The sequence below is a fragment of the Eschrichtius robustus genome, chromosome 10, assembly GCF_028021215.1.
Source record: "Eschrichtius robustus isolate mEscRob2 chromosome 10, mEscRob2.pri, whole genome shotgun sequence".
In the NCBI taxonomy this organism is placed as follows: Eukaryota; Metazoa; Chordata; class Mammalia; order Artiodactyla; family Eschrichtiidae; genus Eschrichtius; species Eschrichtius robustus.
This window is the reverse complement of record NC_090833.1, coordinates 84,430,370-84,452,063: the sequence shown is the minus strand read 5'-3', so window position 1 is coordinate 84,452,063 and position 21,694 is coordinate 84,430,370. Positions and strand designations below refer to the sequence as shown.

Sequence of the window (21,694 nt, the reverse complement as noted above, 5' to 3'; positions counted from 1 at the left end):
ATATAATGTCATGTCATCTGCAAACAATGACAGTTTTACTTCCTGTTTTCCAATTTGGATTCCTTTTATTACTCTTTGTTATCTGAAAGCTGTGTCTAGGACTTCTAATACTATATTGAATAAAAGTGAGGAGAGTGGGCATCCTTGTCTTGTTTCTGATCTTAGAGGAAATGCTTTCAGCTTTTCATTATTGAGTATGATGTTAGCTATGGGCTAATAATATATGGCCTTTATTATGTTGAGGTGTGTTCCCCCTGTACCCACTTCCTGTAGAGATTTTATCATAAGTGGATGTTGAAATTTGTCAAAAGCTTTTTGTGCATCTTTTGAGATGGTCATATTGTTTTTATTCTTCAATTTGTCAATGTGGTGTATCACATTGATTGATTTGTGGATATTGAACCATCCTTGCATCCCTGCAATAAATTCCACTTGATAATGGTGTACGGTCTCCTTTTAACATATTGTTGGATTCAGTTTGCTAATGTTTTGTTGAGGATTATTGAGTCTATGTTCATCAGTGATATTAGCTTGTAATTTTCTTTTCTTGTGATCTCTTTGTCTGATTTTGTTGTCAGGGTGATGCTAGCCTCATAGAATGATTCCTTTAGGAATCATTCCTCAGCAACTTTTTAGAATAGTTTGAGAAGGATAGGTGTTAGCTCTTCTCTAAAGTTTGGTGGAATTCACCTGTGAAGCTATCTGGTCCAGGACTTTTGTTTTCTGGGAGTTTTTAAATTACTGATTCAATTTCATTATGGGTAATTGCTCTGTTTATGTTTTCTATTCCTTCTTGGTTCAGTCTTGGGAGATTGTACATTTCTAGGACTTTGTCCATTTCTTCTAGTTTGTACATTTTATTGGCATATCTCTTATGATTCTTTTTATTTCTGTGGTGTTGCTTATAAATTCTCCTTTTTTATTTCTGATTTTTATTGATTTGGGCCCTCTTTTTTTCTCAATGAGTCTGGCTAAAAGTTTATCAATTTTGTTTATTTTTTCAAAGAACCTGCTTTTAGTTTCACTGATATTTTCTATTGTTTTTATTAGTCTCTATTTTATTAATTCTTGATCTTTATGATTTCTTTCCTTCTACTAACCTTGGGTTTTGTTTGTTCTTTTTCCTTTAGGTGTAAGGTTAGGTTTTTTTTTTTTTTTTTTTGGTTTAAAGTTAGGTTGTTTATTTGAGATTTTTCTTTTTTCCTTAGGTAAGCTGTATCGCTTTAAAATTCCCTCTTAGAACTGCTTTTGTTGCATCGTATAGAATTTGGATTTATTGTGTTTTTGTTTTCATTTATCTCCAGGTTTTTTTTTCTTCAGTGATCCATTGGTTGTTTAGGAGCATATTGTTTAGCCTCCATGTGTTTGTGTTTTTGGCAGGTTTTTTTTTTTTTTGGAGTCTCATGGCATTGTGGTCAAAAAAGATGCTTGATATGATTTCAATTTTCTTAAATTTACCGAGGCCTGTTTTGTGGCCTAGCATGTGATCTATCCTGGAGAATGTTCCATATGCACTTGAAAAGAATGTGTTATCTGCTGCTTTTGGACAGAGTGTTCTATATATATCTATTAAGTCCATCTGCTCTAATGTGTCACTTAAGGGCAGTGTTACCTTATTGATTTTCTGTTTGGATGATCTGTCCATTGATGTAAGTGGGTGTTAATGTCCATTACTAATATTGTGTTATTGTTGATTTCTCCCTTTATGTCTGTTAATATTTGCTCTTTGTGTTTAGGTGCTCCTATGTTGGGTGCATATATATTTGTAATTGTTATATTTTATTCTTGGATTGATTCCCTGATCATGATATGATATGCTTCTTTGTCTCTTGTCACAGTCTTTGTTTTAAAATCTATTTTGTCTCATACAGGTATTGCTACCCTGGCTTTCTTTTGATTTCCATTTGCGTGGAATACCTTTTTCCATCCCCTCACTTTCAATCTGTGTCTTTGGATATGAAGTCAGTCTCTTGTAGACAGCATATATTACAGGTCTTGTTTTTGCATCCATTCAGCTGCTCTCTGTCTTTTGATTAGAGCATTTATTCTATTTATATTTAAAGTAATTATTGATACTTATGTATTTACTGCCACTGTGTTAATTGTTTTGGAGTTGTTTTTGTAGGTCTTTTTTGTTTCTTTTTTTTGTTCTCTTCCCCTATGATTTGATGACTATCTTTAGTGTTATGTTTGGATTCCGTTTTCTTTTGTGTATGTATCTATTATAGATTTTTGTTTTGTTGTTACCATGAGGTTTATATGTAGCAATCTATATTTATATACATGATTATTTTAGGTTGGTGATCTCTTAATTTCAAATGCATTGTAACAACCCTGCATTTGTACTCTTCTCTCCTCACAATTACCATTTTCGATACCATATATATTTTACATCTGTTGGTTTTGTGTATTCCTTAACTGCTTATTGTGGATATAGCTTATTTTACTGCCTTTGTCTTTTAACCTTCCTACTAGCTCTGTACATGTTGTTTTACTACCTTTACTGTATGTTTGCCTTTACTGATGAGCTTTTTCCTTTCATAATTTTCATGTTCCTAGTTGTAGCCTTTTCTTTTTCACTTAGAGAAGGCCTCTTAACATTTCTTGTAAAGCTGGTTTGTTGGTGCTGAACTCTTTCAGCTTTTGCTTGTCTGCAAAACATTTGATCTCTCCATCAAATCAGAATGAGAGCCTTGCCAGGTAGAATATTCTTGATTTTAGGTTTTTCCCTTTCATCATTTTAAATATATCATGCCACTCCCTTCTGGCCTGCAGAGTTTCTGCTGAAAAGTCAGCTGATAGTCTTATGGGAGTTCCCTTTTATGTAACTTAGTGCTTTTTCCTTGCTCCTTTTAATATTCTCTCCTTTTAAAATGTTTTTGCCATTTTAATAACACTGTGTCTTGGTGTGGTCCTCTTTTGGTTGATCCTGTTTGGGACTCTCTGTGCTTTCTGCACTGGGATGTCTGTATCCTTTCGCAGGTTAGGGAAATTTTCAGGTATTATTTCTTCAAATGTGTTATTTGCTCCTTTGTCTCTTCCTTTTGGGACCCCTGTAATGTGAATCCTAGTATGCTCGATGTTGCCCCAGAGGTCTCTAACTGTCCTTATTTCTTTTTATTCTTTTTTCTGTTCAGCATCAGTGATTTCCACTATTCTTGTCTTCCAGGTTGCTGATCCTTTTCCTCTGTATCATTTAGTCTTCTACTGATTCCTTATAGTGTAATTTTTGTTTCATTTATTGTGTTCTTCATCTCAGTTTGGTTGTTCTTTATATTTTCCAACTCTTCGTTAAAAACTTATAATTTCCTGCCCTGTGCATCTTTACTTCTCCTGAGTTCTTTCATCATCCTTATGATCATTACCTTGAACTCTTTCTTGGGTAGATTGCCTATATTTACTTCACTTTGTTCTTCTTCTGGGGTTTTATCTTATTCCTTCGTTTGAAACATGTTCCTCTGTCAACTTATTTTGCCTAAGTTGTTGTTTTTGTTTTTATGTATCTGGTATGTTGGTTATGTTTCCTGACCTTAGAAAAGTACCCTTTTGTAGGAGATATTCTATGCGCCCCAGCTGTATACTTCTCTCTGGTCACTAGAACTGTGTGCTCTAGTGGTGCCTCCTATATGGGCTTTTTGGGTCCTTCTGTTGTGGTGGGCTGACCACTGTGGGTGGACTGGTAGGTGTGGCTGGCCCCTGGTCTGGTTGGTTGCCAAGCCCTGCCTTGTGTGGAGGCTGCCAGCCACTGATTGGTAGGGCTGGGTTGTGAGGTGGCTGGCTGTGGAACCCCAGGGGGCCTTAGGGCTAGTGCTGGCTCACTGGTGGACAGAGTTGGGGTCCAGGAGATCCTGGGGCCAGTACTCACTCACTGGTGGCTGAAGCCAGGTCTTGGAGCTGGTGCTGGCCTTACTGGCAAGCAGAGCTGGGTCCTGGGGTCTGGCTAGAGGGCCCAGGGGTCCCAGAGCTGGTGTCAGACCACTGGAGGGTGGGGCTGGTTCGTGATACAGCTGGCTGCAGGGTTTGGGGTGTCCTGAAACTTGTCTTGGCTTGCTGGTCGGTGGGACTAGGGCCCAACTGTCCCAGGTCTGGTGCTGGCCTGCTAGTGGTTGGGCTGGGTCCTGCCCCGGCAGGCTTCAGGGCTGAGGTTGTCCTGGGGCTGGTGAGTGCCCACTGGTGGGTGAGACTGGTCTTGAGGCTAGAGCAGGCTTGCTTTTGGGCAGGGGCTGGTGCCTGTCCAGTGGTATGTGAGGCTGGTCCTGAGGCCAGTGTCAGCTTCCTGCTGGTAGGTGGACTTGGGTCTTGGAATCTCTGCCTGTAGGGCCCTGGGGGTCCCAGATCTAGTGCCTGCACACTGGTGTGTGCGGCCAGGTCCTGGGCCCTCTGGTGGGCACAGCTGTGTCTGGGGCAGCTGTCTGTTCAGGGGTTCTTAAGGCAGCCTGCCTGTTGGTGGGTGTGGGTATGTCTTGGCCCAGTTAGTTGCTTGGCCTCGGGTGGCCCAGAACTGGTGCCTACAGGCTGTTGAGTCCTGGGGTCCTGGGGCTAATAAGCTAGAGGGAGGATTCCACAGTGATACTTGCCAGCACCAGTGTCTGATAGAACGAGCACCCAAAGATGGCTGCCCCCTGTGTCTGTGTCCTTAGGGTGAGCTCCAGTTGCCTCTTGTCTCTCTGCGAGACTTCTCAAGATCAGCAGTTAGGTCTGACCCAGGCTCCTTTCAAATTACTTCTTTTTCCCTGGGCCCTGGAACGTGTGAGATTTTGTGTGTGTCCTTTAGGAGTAGAGTCTGTTTCCCACAGCCCTCCAGCCCCCCTGAATTTAAGCCCTGCTAGCCTTCAAAGCCAAACATTCTCAAGGCTTGTTTCCTGGCACAGGACTCCTGGGCTAGGGAGCCTCATGTGGGGCTTAGACCCCTTGCTCCCTGGGGAGAACCTCTGCAATTGTATTCTCCTGTTTGTGGACTGCCCACTGAGGGGCATGTGTCTTGACTATACCATGACTCTCCCCCTCCTACCCATCTCGTTGTGGTCTTCTTTATATCTTTAGTTGTAGAAGATCTTTTCTGGTAGGTTCTAGTCTTTTTCATAGGTGGTTCTGCAGATAGTTGTGATTTTCGTGTGCCCCTGAGAGGAGGTGAGCTCAGGGTCTTTCTACTCTGCCATGTTGGGAAGTCTGCTGCAAGCATTTAGGTTTTGGATTTGTTCTCGATTACAACTTAATTCTGTATCCCCTCCCCTCCAGATTTTGATACTAAGACCTCCTTGTTATTTTCTAGATGGCTTCTAATTGTGTTTGGTTTTGGTATCCCTTTTGGCCCAAGAATTATTTTGAAAAGGGTTTGTTATATTTTTAGTTGGTTAAATTATTTTGGCTATAATTTTTCTCATTGCATTCAAATTTTAATCAGTTTTGTTCATAGATGTGAAATTTATGATTTGAAATAATTTTTATGGCTTAATATCTGATCAGTTTTAGTGTTCACAGGTTCTTGGAAAATATGTATTCTTTGTTGGCAACATAATTTAACATACATTGTTAAGTTTATTGTTATAAAACGGTTTATTCAGTTTTCTGTATCCTTTTTATTTTTTATCTTGTCTACTTGCCCAAGGCTTAAGAAAACTCAAGTCTTTCACTTCTATTATGTTTCTGTCAATACCTCATTTAAAATGAGGTATTTAAAATATATACATATTTTTTCTATTTTAATGCTGTATCATTTGGCACATAGACATTTATAACTTTTCCTGTTCCTTTTGTGTATACCCATTAACAGTATAAAATAGTCACATTCATTCCATTCAGTATCTTTTGCCCAGAATTGTATTTTTATATTATATTGATTTGAATTTGTTTGATACATCTTTGCTGATTGTTTTTGTAAATAGAGGTTGCATTTTGTTGTTCGACCCTTGCCTTTTAAAATGTGATTTTAACCTATTTAAAATTCTTTTTATAATTGATACTTTTTTAATGTTTTCTATTTTTGCTGTTCTTTATTTTCTTTGTGTTATTCTTTAAGGGCCTACAAGGTGTAGTACGACACTTCTTTTAGCTGTGGGAAACCAAAATATGTATATATAAAAACAGATTGTGAGGCATATTCTGTAGTGGATTTCTTTCAGTCCTGCTCCATCTGTCTTAAGTTTAGTAGAGATTCCTCCCAGATTCTGACAAGAAGTTGTCTGTTGTGAGTCTTTCATTTTCCTATACTTGTAAGTATTTAACTAGGAGGTGGGTAGAAGCTGTAGAAAGAGTTGTTTGGTAGATGTAATTTTTAAATGAACTCTAGTATTAGATTTTTTAGGGTAATGCAACATACAGCAAATCTTGGTTTGTCTGAACATCAATAGAGTTAGAAGACGGGAGAGACCAATATCTTAGTAAATTAGAATTCAACATTTTGAGAAATGATAACCAGCTATGTAGTTAATGTTAATTGTCATGAGATTCATATTGAATTCACTTCAGGGATGGTAATGATGACTGAAGATATTTGCAGTGGAAGCGTCTTCAGCTGGAAGAATTTATTTAATTGCCATGCATGATTGAAGTCAGGAAATAATATTAATTAGGAAATTGTAAAAAAAATTTTTTTCCCCATTGGGACATGCTGCTTGGGGGAGTATTTAAATGTTGGTTCTTCTAGCGGATGTGCCCAATAGAGGTCTTGTTCTTTGGCAGTGTCCCTCAAAAAAGAGCAGAATTATAGTTTCTTTTGTTTCACAAGTTGCCCTTTTCTTGGAGAATTTTTAGGTGATTCTATTAAATATTAGTTTTCTCACAATGAATGATCTTATTTGTAAATTTGTATATGAGAATTTATATCACTATATACTACTGATGTATCTGTTATAATCCGTCACTCCCTCCCCCCTCTCGGGCCCCCCCCCCTTACTTGAAAGGGGTTTGTTCAAATTACCACTAGATGGCAGTCTTGCGTTTTAGTAACTTAGAGCTTTAGTCACAAGCTCCCTCTTTCTCCCCCTGCCCTCCCTCCCCCATATCTTCCAGATATATGAAGATTTTTAACCACTCTCTTATATAAATTGAACATATGTGGAACCAGGCAACAAAATAGAATTTCGGAGTCAATTCTGTAGCATTCCCACCTTGCTCACATTAGTTAATTCCATACTTGGAAGTTGAGCTATCTCTTGACTAAAGAAGTCTTCCCTGACTCCCCAGACTGGCTTAGTCCCCTTGATAAATGTTGCTTGTAATTTTTTCCTTTTAGGGTGCTCTTCACAGTTTTATGTTGTTTTTGTATGTGGCTGATTAATACCTTTCCTCTCTATGTGCCCCTCCCTGCAAATTGTTTGTATATTCCACAAGGTCAGGGACAGTATCTGTTGCTGACCACTGTTATTTATAGTAAGGCATTTAGTAGATGTTCAGTTAAATAGTTATTAAATAAATGAGGCAATGGATGAATGAACTATGACGATCCTATTAGGAACATAAAACGCCACGCACAAAATATACGTCAAGAAGACTAGTTCAGTTTATGATCATCGTTTTCTAAATTTTTTTTTGAAATAATTTCAAACTTACAGAAAAGTTGTACCCTTTATCTAAATGTTGGGCTTCGAAAGTGATGCCCCATCACCCTAGAACACTTTCAGTACATTTTGTGCAAACATGGCATTTTTCTATGTAACTATGGGATAGCTATCAACATCAGGAAATTATCATTGATATATGAATCCCATCTAAACCTTAGACACCCCATTTAAGTTTCACCTATTTTCTCATTAATGACCTTAATAGCACAAGGATTCAGCTCAAACCACATGTTGTATTTAGTTGTCAAGTCTCTTTAGACTATTTTAGTCAGGAACAGTTTTGTGGTCTTTAACGTTCATGACCTTGACACTTTTGAAAATTATAGCACTTATTTTGTAGAATGGTTCTCAGTTTGGAGTTGTCTCATGTTCCTCATGATTTAAGTTAGGCATCTTTGGGAGGAACATCACAGAAGTGACATTGTGTTTTGGTGACCCAGGATTTTGTTTTATTACTGATAGTAATAATTTATTCACTTGATTAAGTTGGTGTCTGCCAGACTTTTCCATTGTAAAGTTACCTTTTTTCTCTTTGTAGTTAGTTAAGTATTTTACATGTTAATATCAGTATAGAATTGTTTACTGTTTTACTCAGTGGGTTGTAATTTGTTGCTATCATTATTTATTTTGATGTTTAAATTGCCCAGGATTTGGCCATTGGGATCCCTTCATGCTGCATTGTGTGTTCTTTTGACATGTCCCCGTCATTCTTTATGGGTGGCCTTGCTTTTTTGGCACAAGATGCTCAGGGCTCATCTTGCCTTTCAACAATCGTTTCTTCAAAGAGCCCTGGTTTGGAGAATGGTATTTTAAAAATAAGATCTGTATGCATAGTGTGTACATTGTTATTGGACCTGTCCATGGACAGAGCTAGGGAATATGTATTTGTATATACAAGCGTTTATATAGAAATTTTCATTGGTAGTAATTTATACGTATGTGTATGTTTATTTTTGTGTGTGTATGTTATACACAAACACACACATAAGCACACACACAGTATCTCCATGAAGTCACACTGATACCTTCATTGCACAGGACTTATTCTAGTTTTCTTTCCATATTTACAACTTCCTTCTCCAACGAGGAGAATTTTGGCTTCTACTATTCTTTTTTTTTTTTTTATTATTTTTTTTTTTTTCCATTTTTTTCCCTCAAGACTGCTTTGGCTATTCGGGGTCTTTTGTGTCTCCCTACAAATTTTAAGATGATTTGTTCTAGCTCCGTAAAAAATGCCATTGGTAATTTGATAGGGATTGCATTGAATCTGTAGATTGCTTTGGGTAGTATACTCATTTTCACAATGTTGATTCTTCCAATCCAAGAACATGGTATATCTCTCCATCTGTTGGTATCATCTTTAATTTCTTTCATCAGTGTCTTATAGTTTTCTGCATACAGGTCTTTTGTCTCCCTAGGTAGGTTTATTCCTAGGTATTTTCTTCTTTTTGTTGCAATGGTAAATGGGAGTGTTTCCATAATTTCTCTTTCAGATTTTTCATCATTAGTGTATAGGAATGCAAGAGATTTCTGTGCATTAATTTTGTATCCTGCAACTTTACCATATTCATTAATTAGCTCTAGCAGTTTTCTGGTGGCAGTTTTAGGATTCTCTATGTATAGTATCATGTCATCCGCAAACAGTGACAGTTTTACTTCTTCTTTTCCAATTTGTATTCCTTTTATTTCTTTTTCTTCTCTGATTGCCGTGGCTTGGACTTCCAGAACTATGTTGAATAATAGTGGTGAGAGTGGACATCCTTGTCTCGTTCCTGATCTTAGAGGAAATGCTTTCAGTTTTTCACCATTGAGAATGATGTTTGCTGTGGGTTTGTCATATATGGCCTTTATTATGTGGAGGTAGGTTCCCTCTATGCCCACTTTCTGGAGAGTTTTTATCAGAAATGGGTGTTGAATTTTGTCAAAAGCTTTTACTGCATCTATTGAGATGATCATATGGTTTTTATTCTTCAATTTGTTAATATGGTGTATCACATTGGTTGATTTGCGTATATTGAAGAATCCTTGCATCCCTGGGATAAATCCCACTTGATCGTGGTGTATGATCCTTTTAACGTGTGGTTGGATTCTGTTTGCTAGTATTTTGTTGAGGATTTTTGCATCTATATTCATCAGTGATATTGGTCTGTAATTTTCTTTTTTTGTAGTGTCTTTGTCTGGTTTTGGTATCAGGGTGATGGTGGCCTCATAGAATGAGTTTGGGAGTGTTCCTTCCTCTGCAATTTTTTGGAAGAGTTTGAGAAGGATAGGTGTTAGCTCTTCTCTAAATGTTTGATAGAATTCACCTGTGAAGCCATCTGGTCCCGGACTTTTGTTTGTTGGAAGATTTTTAATCACAGTTTCAATTTCATTACTTGTGATTGGTCTGTTCATATTTTCTGTTTCTTCCTGGTTCAGTCTTGGAAGCTTATAGCTTTCTAAAAATTTGTCCATTTCTTCCAGGTTGTCCATTTTATTGGCATAAAGTTGCTTGTAGTAGTCTCTTAGGGTGCTTTGTATTTCTGCAGTGTCTGTTGTAACTTCTCCTTTTTCATTTCTGATTTTATTGATTTGAGTCCTCTCCCTCTTTTTCTTGATGAGTCTGGCTAATGGCTTATCAATTTTGTTTATCTTCTCAAAGAACCAACTTTTAGTTTTATTGATCTTTGCTATTGTTTTCTTTGTTTCTATTTCATTTATTTCTGCCCTGATCTTTATGATTTCTTTCCTTCTGCTAACTTTGAGTTTTGTTTGTTCTTCTTTCTCTAGTTTCTTTAGGTGTAAGGTTAGATTGTTTATTTGAGATTTTTCTTGTTTCTTTAGGTAGGCTTGTATAGCTATAAACTTCCCTCTTAGAACTGCTTTCGCTGCATCCCATAGGTTTTGGGTCGTCGTGTTTTCATTGTCATGTGTCTCTAGGTATTTTTTTATTTCCTCTTTGATTTCTTCAGTGATCTCTTGGTTATTTAGTAACGTATTGTTTAGCCTCCATGTGTTTGTCTTTTTTACGTTTTTTTCCCTGTAATTCATTTCTAATCTCATAGCGTTGTGGTCAGAAAAGATGCTTGATATGATTTCAATTTTCTTAAATTTACTGAGGCTTGATTTGTGACCCAAGATGTGATCTATCCTGGAGAATGTTCCGTGCGCACTTGAGAAGAACGTGTAATCTGCTGTTTTTGGATGGAATGTCCTATATATATCAATTAAATCTATCTGGTCTATTGTGTCATTTAAAGCTTCTGTTTCCTTATTTATTTTCATTTTGGATGATCTGTCCATTGGTGTAAGTGAGGTGTTAAAGTCCCCCACTATGATTGTGTTACTGTCAATTTCCTCTTTTATAGCTGTTAGCAGTTGCCTTATGTATTGAGGTGCTCCTATGTTGGGTGCATATATATTTATAATTGTTATATCTTCTTCTTGGATTGATCCCTGGATCATTATGTAGTGTCCTTCCTTGTCTCTTGTAACATTCTTTATTTTAAAGTCTATTTTATCTGATAATGAGTATAGCTACTCCAGCTTTCTTTTGATTTCCATTTGCATGGAATATCTTTTTCCATCCCCTCACTTTCAGTCTGTATGTGTCCCTAGGTCTAAAGTGGGTCTCTTGTAGACAGCATATATATGGGTCTTGTTTTTGTATCCATTCGGCCAGTCTATGTCTTTTGGTTGGGGCATTTAATCCATTCACGTTTAAGGTAATTATCGATATGTATGTTCCTATGACCATTTTCTTAATTGTTTTGGGTTTGTTTCTGTAGGTCCTTTTCTTCTCTTGTGTTTCCCACTTAGAGAAGTTCCTTTAGCATTTGTTGTAGAGCTGGTTTGGTGGTGCTGAGTTCTCTTAGCTTTTGCTTGTCTGTAAAGCTTTTGATTTCTCCATCAAATCTAAATGAGATCCTTGCCGGGTAGAGTAATCTTGGTTGTAGGTTCTTCCCTTTCATCACTTTAAGTATATCATGCCACTCTCTTCTGGCTTGCAGAGTTTCTGCTGAGAAATCAGCTGTTAACCTTATGGGAGTTCCCTTGTATGTTATTTGTCGTTTTTCCCTTGCTGCTTTCAATAATTTTTCTTTGTCTTTAATTTTTGCCACTTTGATTACTATGTGTCTCGGCGTGTTTCTCCTTGGGTTTATTCTGTATGGGACTCTCTGCGCTTCCTGGACTTGGGTGGCTATTTCCTTTCCCATGTTAGGGAAGTTTTCGACTATAATCTCTTCAAATATTTTCTCTGGTCCTTTCTCTCTCTCTCCTCCTTCTGGGACCCCTATAATGCGAATGTTGTTGCGTTTAATGTTGTCCCAGAGGTCTGTTAGGCTGTCTTCATTTCTTTTCATTCTTTTTTCTTTAGTCTGTTCCGCAGCAGTGAATTCCACCATTCTGTCTTCCAGGTCACTTATCCGTTCTTCTGCCTCAGTTATTCTGCTATTGATTCCTTCTAGTGTAGTTTTCATTTCAGTTATTGTATTGGTCATCTCTGTTTGTTTGTTCTTTAATTCTTCTAGGTCTTTGTTAATCATTTCTTGCATCTTCTCAATCTTTGCCTCCATTCTTATTCCGAGGTCCTGGATCATCTTCACTATCATTATTCTGAATTCTTTTTCTGGAAGGTTGCCTATCTCCACTTCATTTAGTTGTTTTTCTGGGGTTTTTTCTTGTTCCTTCATCTGGTACATAGCCCTCTGCCTTTTCATCTTGTCTATCTTTCTGTAACTGTGGTTTTTGGTCCACAGGCTGCAGGATTGTAGTTTTTCTTGCTTCTGCTGTCTGCCCTCTGGTGGTTGAGGCTATCTAAGAGCTTCTACTATTCTTAATATATTTATTTATTTGATGAATTCCAGTGTACGTAACAGTCTGTCCTTTGCACTTTCGGGCAGATGCCCTCCTCACCCCTTTCAAGGCCTGACACCCAAGTCAAACCTGTCTCCCTTGCCTCTGCATGGGTATCCTCCCTTTTTGTTTTGTTTTTCATTTTGATTTTAATTTCTAGTTTTATTACATGGTGATCAGAGAGTTTTGTTTGTAATATTTCTCTTTTATGGAACTTACTGACATTTCCTTTTGACCTAATATATAGTCAATTTTTGTGAATATTCCCGATGCTCTTAGAAGAAGGTATATTCTCTACTATCAGGACACAGTGTTCAACATATCTATATAAGATTTGCCTTATTGATTATGTTATTTAGATCTATATAAATATTCTTAATTTTTGTTTAATCGGTCTGTCTTATACTGAGAGTGGAGTGTTAGCATCTGCTATCAGTAGTATGTTTCTAATACTTCTCCTGTGTTTCCTGTAGTTTCTGCCTTACATAAGAGGTTGGTCTTATCTGGTGCATAGATATTGTGCCTTGCTATATTTTCACTGTGAATTGTGACTTCATAAAATTCCTTCTTCGTGTCACTTAGTATTTTTTAGCCTGCAATCTACTTTGAGCTCATGATTTCAATCCCTCCTTTACTGTTTCCACTTCTGTGGTATATCTTTGCCCATTTTTCTACATAAAGGCAACTTGAAGTCTGTTATATTCTGTCTTCCAGTAATGCTGAAGGCCTGGGCGTGTGTGGTTTTTATTTGTGCTACTTGTTGAATTTATTTATTTGTTCTTGGTGAGGATGTGTGGAGTGATTCTGATTCAAGTGACTACCATTACCCTCCAGACCAAGAATCTCATCTTCCTGTTTTTAGTATGACTCTCTGCTATGATACCAGCCATATTAGAAGCATGTGTTCTTTTCTCTGTACAGTTACTGATAACATATATGCAGCTTGTGATAGGTACCTTCAGGTTATTCAATCTCCCCCTCATCTGTTAAATGATGCTGTTAGCTTCAACTTGAAAAATTTGAGTCTGTGATTCACAACACATTTGATGATTAGGGCCTAAAACACCTTGCCTTTCATTGTATCTGCACTTGTTACTGAGCATGTACTCATACAACTTAAGCCTTTACATAGATATTATTAGAGGCTAGTGCCATTGGATGTTGGTTTCACTCTGGCAGTTTAATATTTTGATTGTCTGTATTCAAGTGACAAGCTTGACAGTTCTTAATGTATTTATTTTATACATGTAAAAGTTTATCCTTTGGCTAATGACTAAATCAGTTACTCAAATATGGCCTTTCTGTATCAGGTTGAGTAGATTGTGATTTATTCAATCTGAGTTACCTCATTTGAATGATTCTTATTGGGGCAACCTATTTTGTTCAGATGGTTTTCATTATACTCAGAATTTCCAAATATAGCTCCCTTCACTGTGACCAGAATTAACCATCATTTTAAAAGTAATAAGAGAATACATTGTCTTTTATAAAATTAGAACACTTCAGATAAATCTTTTATGCCCTTTGACTTCAGCCTGAACCTTGTTCCACCTTACTATAATTAACCATTATTATGAGTTTTGTGTGCCTGGAAGAGGTTGAAGTTTCAGATTGAAATGCCTCACTGACTCCTAGGAAGAAATAAGGAAGACAGGAATCTTTTATACGTACCAGTGAAATACCTGAGTTTCAGATTTAAGAGAAAATCTTAACATACTTCCACTTTAAAAGAACTGGTTACAGTACTTAAATAATATTGATAATAACAGCAGCTAATGTTTATTGAAAATTTATCATGTGCCAGGCCTTCTTTAAGTGCTAACGCATGTGATACTCTTAATCCACACAACAAACCAGCCTAGCAAGGTTGTTATCCACAGAAGAGAAAAAGGGGGCATGAGTGGTTTAGTAATGTGACCAGGATCATGCATGTGGCATGTGGTAAAGTTGGAATTCAAACCCAGGTAGTCTGGTTACAGACTGCATGCTCTTGATCACTATGTTGTTCTGCATGTGAAAAAATTAGGTTAGTATTGGACTCTCATCTGTGGTGCTAGAAGCTAGAGGAGTGCCAAATGTCTTTTGCAAAATCTGTCACTTTTTTGTCACGGCCAACAAACTGCATGTTTGTGTATATGTAGAATTCAGAAAATCTGCTACCCTGAACCCTCTCTGAGAAAAATAAATGAGGAAAAAGATCTCAAGATAGAAGACTTGAAATTTTTAAAATGTGTTAAGTGAAAGTGTTCTAAAAGGGGTGATGTGGGAGAAGTGAAAGCTAACTTGTCTTGATGGGATTGCTTAGTTATTTAATATGATAATAGTATACTAGAGAAATATCAGTTAATCATAACTATTAGGATGGGAAATGGAATTGAGAAACACGAAAGAAAGCTTTCAAATGATAGAAGAAGAAAAGGAAATGTGGAAAAATGTAACCAAGCAAGTGAAATAAGAAGTTGTAAAGAAGGAAAAAAAAAATTAATGAATAGTAGAAAGAAAGTAAGTTGGAAGGAATGAAATGAAATGTTTGTCTGTCGTTACTGACTATGAATGAGCCAAAATGTCCTCAAAAATCAGATATCGAAAATTATACAATTTGTAGGGTCGGAGAATATGTGTGTGTGTGTGTTTATTAATTAAATGATAAAGTTGAAAGAAATGATTGGGCAGAGATAAACTAGGTAAATGCAAATAAAGTAAAGGAAAAGTGGTAATATTAATGTCAGACAAAGAATAACTCAGGGTTAAAAGCACTGACTGCATATTGTGTATTTACAAGTTGCAGTCCTTGAAGATGCTATAATAATTGCAAATCTCCCCCCCCCCCATTGAGATATAATTGACATATAGCATTGTATTAGTTTCAGGTGTACAACATAATGATTCAATGTTTGTATATATTGTGAAATGATCACTACAGTAAGTCTAGTTAACATCCATCACTACACTTTATTTTTCTTGTGATGAGAACTCTTAAGATCTATTCTCTGAGCCACTTACAAATACACACTATTGTATTATTAACTCTAGTTACCATGCTGCACATTATATCACCATGACTTAGTTGTTTTATAACTGGACGTTCATACCTTTTGACCACTTTACCAACCCCTCCAGCCCCTGCCTCTGGCATCCACCGTTCTGTTCTCTGTATCTATGAGTTTGGGTTTTTCTTTTTTTTTTTTTAAGATTCCACACATATGCAAGATCATACAGTATTTGTCTTTCTCTGTCCTACTTATTAGCATAATGCCCTCAAGGTCTGTCCATGTTGTTGCAAATAGCAAGAATTCCTTTTTTATGGCTAAATAATATTCCACTATGTACACACACACACACATACACACACAGTCATACATACATTATATACATACCACATCTTCTTTATCCATTCACTCATCAATGGATACTTAAGTTGCTTCCATGTGTTGGCTATTGTAAGTAATGGTGCAATGAGCATGCCGGGAGCAGTGCATGTCTTTTTGAATTAGTTTTTTAGGATAAATACCCAGGAGTAGAACTGCTGGATCAAACAGTAGTTCTATTTTTTAATTTTTTGAGGAACCTTCATACTGTTTTCCATAGTGACTCCACCAATTTACATTCCCAGCAATGGTGCACAAGGGTTCTCTTTTCTCTACAGTCTCACCAACACTTATTATTTCCTGTCTTTTTGATAATAGCCATTTTAGCAGGTATGAGGTGATATCTCTTGGTGGTTTTGATTTGCATTTTCCTAATGATTAGTTATATTGAGTACCTTTTCATGTACCTGTTGGCCATCTGTATGTCTTCTTTGGAAAATGTCCATTCAGATCCTCTGTCCACTTTTCAATTAGATTGTTTGTTTTTTTGCTATTGAGTTGTATGAGTTCTTCATATATTTTGGATATTAACCCTTTATCAGATATATGATTTGCAAATATTTTCTCCCATTTGTTAGGTTGCTGTTTCATTTTGTTGTTGGTTTCATTTGCTATACGGAACACTAACCTCTTATACAATACAACAGCCATAACCACATGGCACCCACATAGGTAGAGCAAAAGCTCCGAGAAATACAACCTGATTAGAAGACAGTTATTGTGAGAATTTAAAATTCAGTTCTTTAGTGGCACTAGGCTTATTTCCTGTGCTTAATAGCCACACATGGCTAGTGGCTGCCACATTGGACAGTGCAGATATGGAACATTTCCATTCTGGCAGAAAGTTTAATTGGATGGCTCTGATCTAGAAAGTATAGCAAAGGAGAACACTTTATAGACTTATGGGACATAGCTAAACTGGTATTTGGAGGAAAATTGAATGCCTTTAATAACTGCATTATTTAAAATAAAAAAAACTGAAAATAAGTTATTGCTCAAGTGCTCAGTTTTTAAGTACTCAAAAAATAAGTACTCAAGATATCAGAAAAACAAAAAATAAAACCAAAAGGATAGAGAAGAGAATTTTTTAAAATGCCAAAAATAATGAGACAGAAATAGAACAAAACATAGAAATACTGAAATTGATTGAAAAAAGTAAAGATTCTGAACAGACTATAACTGTGGAAAAGGAAATAAAAAATGTATTTACAGGATGATATTCCAGCTAAATTATATTTACTTCTAAAAAAATAGATTTTACTTTTATTCTAATAAGTGATGGACAGCTTTTTAATATGTTTTTCTGACGCTAGTGTAATATTATACCAATGCTTGGTAAAGGTAATTTTTTTTTTTAAAGACCAATTTTTAGATGCAAAAATTCTAAATGAGATGTAGCTAATTTAATCATACAGCAGTAAAAGAATAGCATTTTCTTGGAATGCAAGGATAGTTCACAATAGGAAATCTATAAGTTTATTGCATCAAGAGACTAAAGGAGGAAAGCCATGTGATTCTGTTACTGGATGCTGAAAAGGCATTTGATGAAATAATTAAAAACACTTAAATATAATAAGAATTATGGGAGAAACTGCTCCAGTTATAGGAATAATCATAGCGCCTGCCACAGAGGGTTATTGTGAGGATTTAATGACTTAACATATGTAAAAATGCTTAGAACAATATCTGGCACATAGAAATTATTCAGTGTTAGCTCTTTCTATTATTCAAATAAGATAAAGTTGATTTGTTAAAAAAACAATAGGCAAATAATTGCATTGAATGGCAAAGTATTTTGATTAAAATGATCAAGACAGAGTTTTGTTCTTACCACTATATTCAGAATCATTTTTGAGGTTGCTTCATTTCTCTATAATAAAAGTAGAAAATAAAGTAACTGTTATAAATCCTAAAAGAGGAGATAAAATATTTTAAGTTACAAATGATATGACTTGCATGCCTAGAAGACCCTAGAGACTATTAAAGACTAATAAAAATACTCAGAGATAAGTTTAACATAATGGTTCTGTAGCAAGAAAATGAAGAAATGAAAGTTGAACGAGATCTCAATAAAAATTGTCAACCTTTCCAAAATTAACATATGAATTTCGTTAATTCCTGTTAGAAACCTAGAAACCTTTAAAATGATTTTAAAGTGCATGTGGAAAATATACTTCTAAAACTACCTAAGAAAATATACTATATATTTAATTCTGTTTTTGTTAACAGTCCCTCTCCCTCCTCATCCCCTCTCTCCTTCTCCATGCTATAAACACCTATTTGTATGGAGAAGGCTGAGGAAGAAAACAGTCATGCCATTTTAGTGGCATTGTTTTCCTTACCTTGGTGTAGATGGGAATCTATGGAGAGTTAGAGGGGTGATCATACTTAATTTAATATATATTTTTGTCTCTTTCACTTGTTACAAGGAATATATGTATAATTTTTAGTGTAATATGTATTACATATATATAATTCTTGTATATTATATACAATTATACATTATAATTATAATGTATATAATTAATCTAATATAGAAAAGATAATAGAAAAATGTTTAATGACTTTTCACTCATTGAAGTTGTAACTCCATTTTAGTTAAAACTAGAAATAAAACATATCATTGATTGATTTAGGAGATTTTAAAGAAAGATCTCAGATTTTTTAAATGCATACTGAAAAACCAAAATTATTTTTCTTTTAGCTTTCCTGAATGTTTGGTGCTTTCTACAATGGCAAGATTAATTTTTAACTCAAAAATTCTGAAAAGAATTTTCTCTTTTTTTCTCTCTGTCAAAGGTATGCAACCACTCATGTATTCGGTTCAGGAAGCGTTAAATGCTAGACCATGGTGGATTCGTGTGGGGACTGACATTTGTTACTATAAGTAAGTATTCTGACAATAACAGGACATCAGTTTTACAGAAGGAAATATTAATTCGTCTTATTTCAGTTCAAAGATAAAAAGTTATTGTGTTCTTTGAATTTGGTGATATGCTTTAGTATTACTTCCAACAGAGTTTTTAAAAATTTGAGATCCATTATGGGGGTATATTTAGTGGAAATAAAACGTGTTTTGTAGACAGACGACAGACTTAGGTCCAAATCTTGCCTCCCCCACTTAGATGTGTTCTCAACTTTTTTAGCTTTAAAATTCTGGAAACTTCATTGAGTAAGACTGAAATTAGAAACTCTAGGAAATAATTTACAGTGGTTTTTTAAATTATTCTGGTGATATTAAGTGTAATTCTTTTCTCTTCTGCACACAAATGTTTACTTCATTTTAACTTCCAAAATATTTTACTTGGAGATGTATTCCACAGTTACATTACTTCAGCTTTCACAGTTCAACTTTGACTTCAAATAGGTGATCTATTTATCAAATTAAAATAAGTGCTAGAAATCATTTATTGCTTCAGTGGAATAATTGGATTATTCAATTCATGACTAAGTAATCTAGGATTATCATATGCCTTGCTTCCCATTTTTACTGTTTCTGCGTGTAATACATTTCAAGATAACTTCTATGCACTATTGAATGCACTTGACATCCCTCTTTTTCTCTGTTATTAATCTTAATCCTGGCATTTCTGTTTAGTGGATTTTGAGTTTTTATATTTTATATTGTGCTTAACTAGCACTAATGTTCCTTTTCTTTTCGTTTTATCCATTAGAAGAAGAAGAATTCTAAAATTAAACTCTTTTTAATGGTTTAGATAGGGTTTTGGAAAAACCTAGATCTTAAGTGCTATTGCTTTCTAAGAAAGAAATTGTTCCTTGGATTTAATCTCAGTAGGGTTTTCCCCATTTTATTAGCAAAATAAGTAGTAAATAAATGAGGGAAAGAAGCATAAGGTTATATGTAATTCTTCTTCACCTGAATGAATTTCATATTTCTTTCAATGGTAGGCTAATATAAATATACTTTATCATTTATCTCTTTCTCATAAGTTGGAGTGGAGCAGTGATTATCTGGGAAGTGCTTGGTTAGATTTTGGCAGAATGATTTAAATTGTTAAAGGGTGAAACAACGTTTTTCAAAAAGTATTTCTTTCATGCTTCTCTTTTGCACAATAGAAATCATCAATCAATGAATGCTTTTCTTTTTCACACTGTAAAGTGAATGGTCATAGCATCTCAGGTGGTTTTTCTTTTTTATGTAAGGGGTGATGGCAAGGATTTTTGTTTGTTTAGTTTTTATTTTTTCTTTTGGCTACTTCCAGATCTGGAATTGGAATTCAGGCCAATTCAACAGATATTTATTAACCACTTTCTATGTAACAAGCACTGTTCTAGTTGCTTTCCTCAAGCCTGAAATCCAGATAGTGGGGATTAAAAACTATTTTTGCACTGTCCTTTGATCTTGTTTGTCTCATCTGTAAAATGAGAATAAAACTACTTTCCACGAGTATGTGAGTGAATGTAACCTATAAAATGCCAGGTAGCTGTAATGTGGTGACATAAATACCTCCCCAATTAGATGTTAAGCTTTTGGAGTAAAAGAGTTGGCAGGATCTACTTCCAGACCTTATTTTGCATTTTCCTCAACTCTTAGCACCTTGTCATTGAATTTCTATTCAAGATGTAGTGGCTAAGTTAATGAAGACTCTACCATTCTTTTAGGTCAGTGTTCTCTTACTTTCATTAATAGCAAGCTTGATTTTTATAAGATTATATTAGAAGATCTGATCCCAGGGTAGTTCTAAGGTTGTGATCTACCTTGAATGTCTGTGTGCATGAATAAGTAATTTATAGGCCATGGCTTTTCTTCAGTTCATGGCTTAAATAATACAAGGTGATTTGGAATTTTAGAAATGAAGTTGATAGACCAAAGCATCTTTAGGTCATCGTATCTCAATGATATTTAAAGTCTGGAAAGTAATATGTAGTTTTAAAAACTTTTTATTATGGAAATCTCCAAACATTTACAAAAGCGGATAATAGGATAATGAGGCCCCATGTATTCATCACTGAGTTTCAACAGTTATCAACACATGGTTTCATTTTAGCTATACTTTCACCCCTACCTCCACATTGAATTTTTTAAGGCATATTTTATCCTTATTTTTTTCCAGATATATTTTATCCATAAATACTTCAAAGGTCTTTGTCTTTTTGAGATACATATTTAAGACAATCTAACCACAAGGCCGTTGTCACACCTAAGAAAATTCCTTAATATGATAAAATATCCAGTCAATGTTCGGCCTTACTTGTCTCATAAATATTACTTTATAGTTGGTTTGTTTAAATCAGACCAACCAAGGGATCACACGTATGTCCTTTAAGTCTCTTAATTTATAGGCTTCCTTCTTCTCTATTTTTAAATTTATCCTTTATTGAAGAAATTAGATCATTTGTCATGCAGGATTTTCCACATTTTGGATTTTGCTGTTTGCACCCCTGTGGTGTTAATGAATTCTTCTATCTCACCAATTTCCTATAAACTCATAGTTAGATATAGAAGCTTAATCAGTTTCAGGTTTCATTTTTGACAAGAATACTTCATAGATGGTGCAGGATTCCCTGAATTCCTGTTGCATCATATTAGGAAACATATCATCTCTGGTTATTTCTTCTTTTGTAATTTTAAGATTGATCAGTGAATTCAGGTATTGTCGTCTGATCCATCAGCCTTTCATCCAATGGTCATAGCAGCTGTTGGTGATCACTGCCTGGACCCAGTAATGTGTATGGCTATCAAAGAATGGGGCTCTAAAACTTCTATTGATGTACAGAGTAGTAGCTCTATTTAATTAGTAAATCCAGAAGTGGAAAGTCATAATGTTGACTGATAGCAATTAACTGCTTTTTTAGTACCAAGTCTAATTTTTGTTTTAAACAACATACTGATTTTTTATAGAGATTTATTTATTTATTTATTTATTTATTTATTTATTTATTTATTTATTTATGGCTGCATCTGGT

The 21,694-nt window shown here is 35.4% G+C and overlaps 1 protein-coding gene across 4 annotated transcripts in view; it reads left to right on the top strand.

Moving 5' to 3' along the window:
- Positions 1–21,694, top strand: part of AGTPBP1 (ATP/GTP binding carboxypeptidase 1) — a 181,991-nt gene that overhangs the window by 119,803 nt on the left and 40,494 nt on the right. For all 4 annotated transcript variants that reach the window (XM_068553274.1, XM_068553275.1, XM_068553276.1 and 1 more), the window contains one exon: positions 18,566–18,653. In XM_068553274.1, the coding sequence (XP_068409375.1) occupies positions 18,566–18,653 (88 nt within the window). The remainder of the gene's footprint in view (positions 1–18,565; positions 18,654–21,694) is intronic.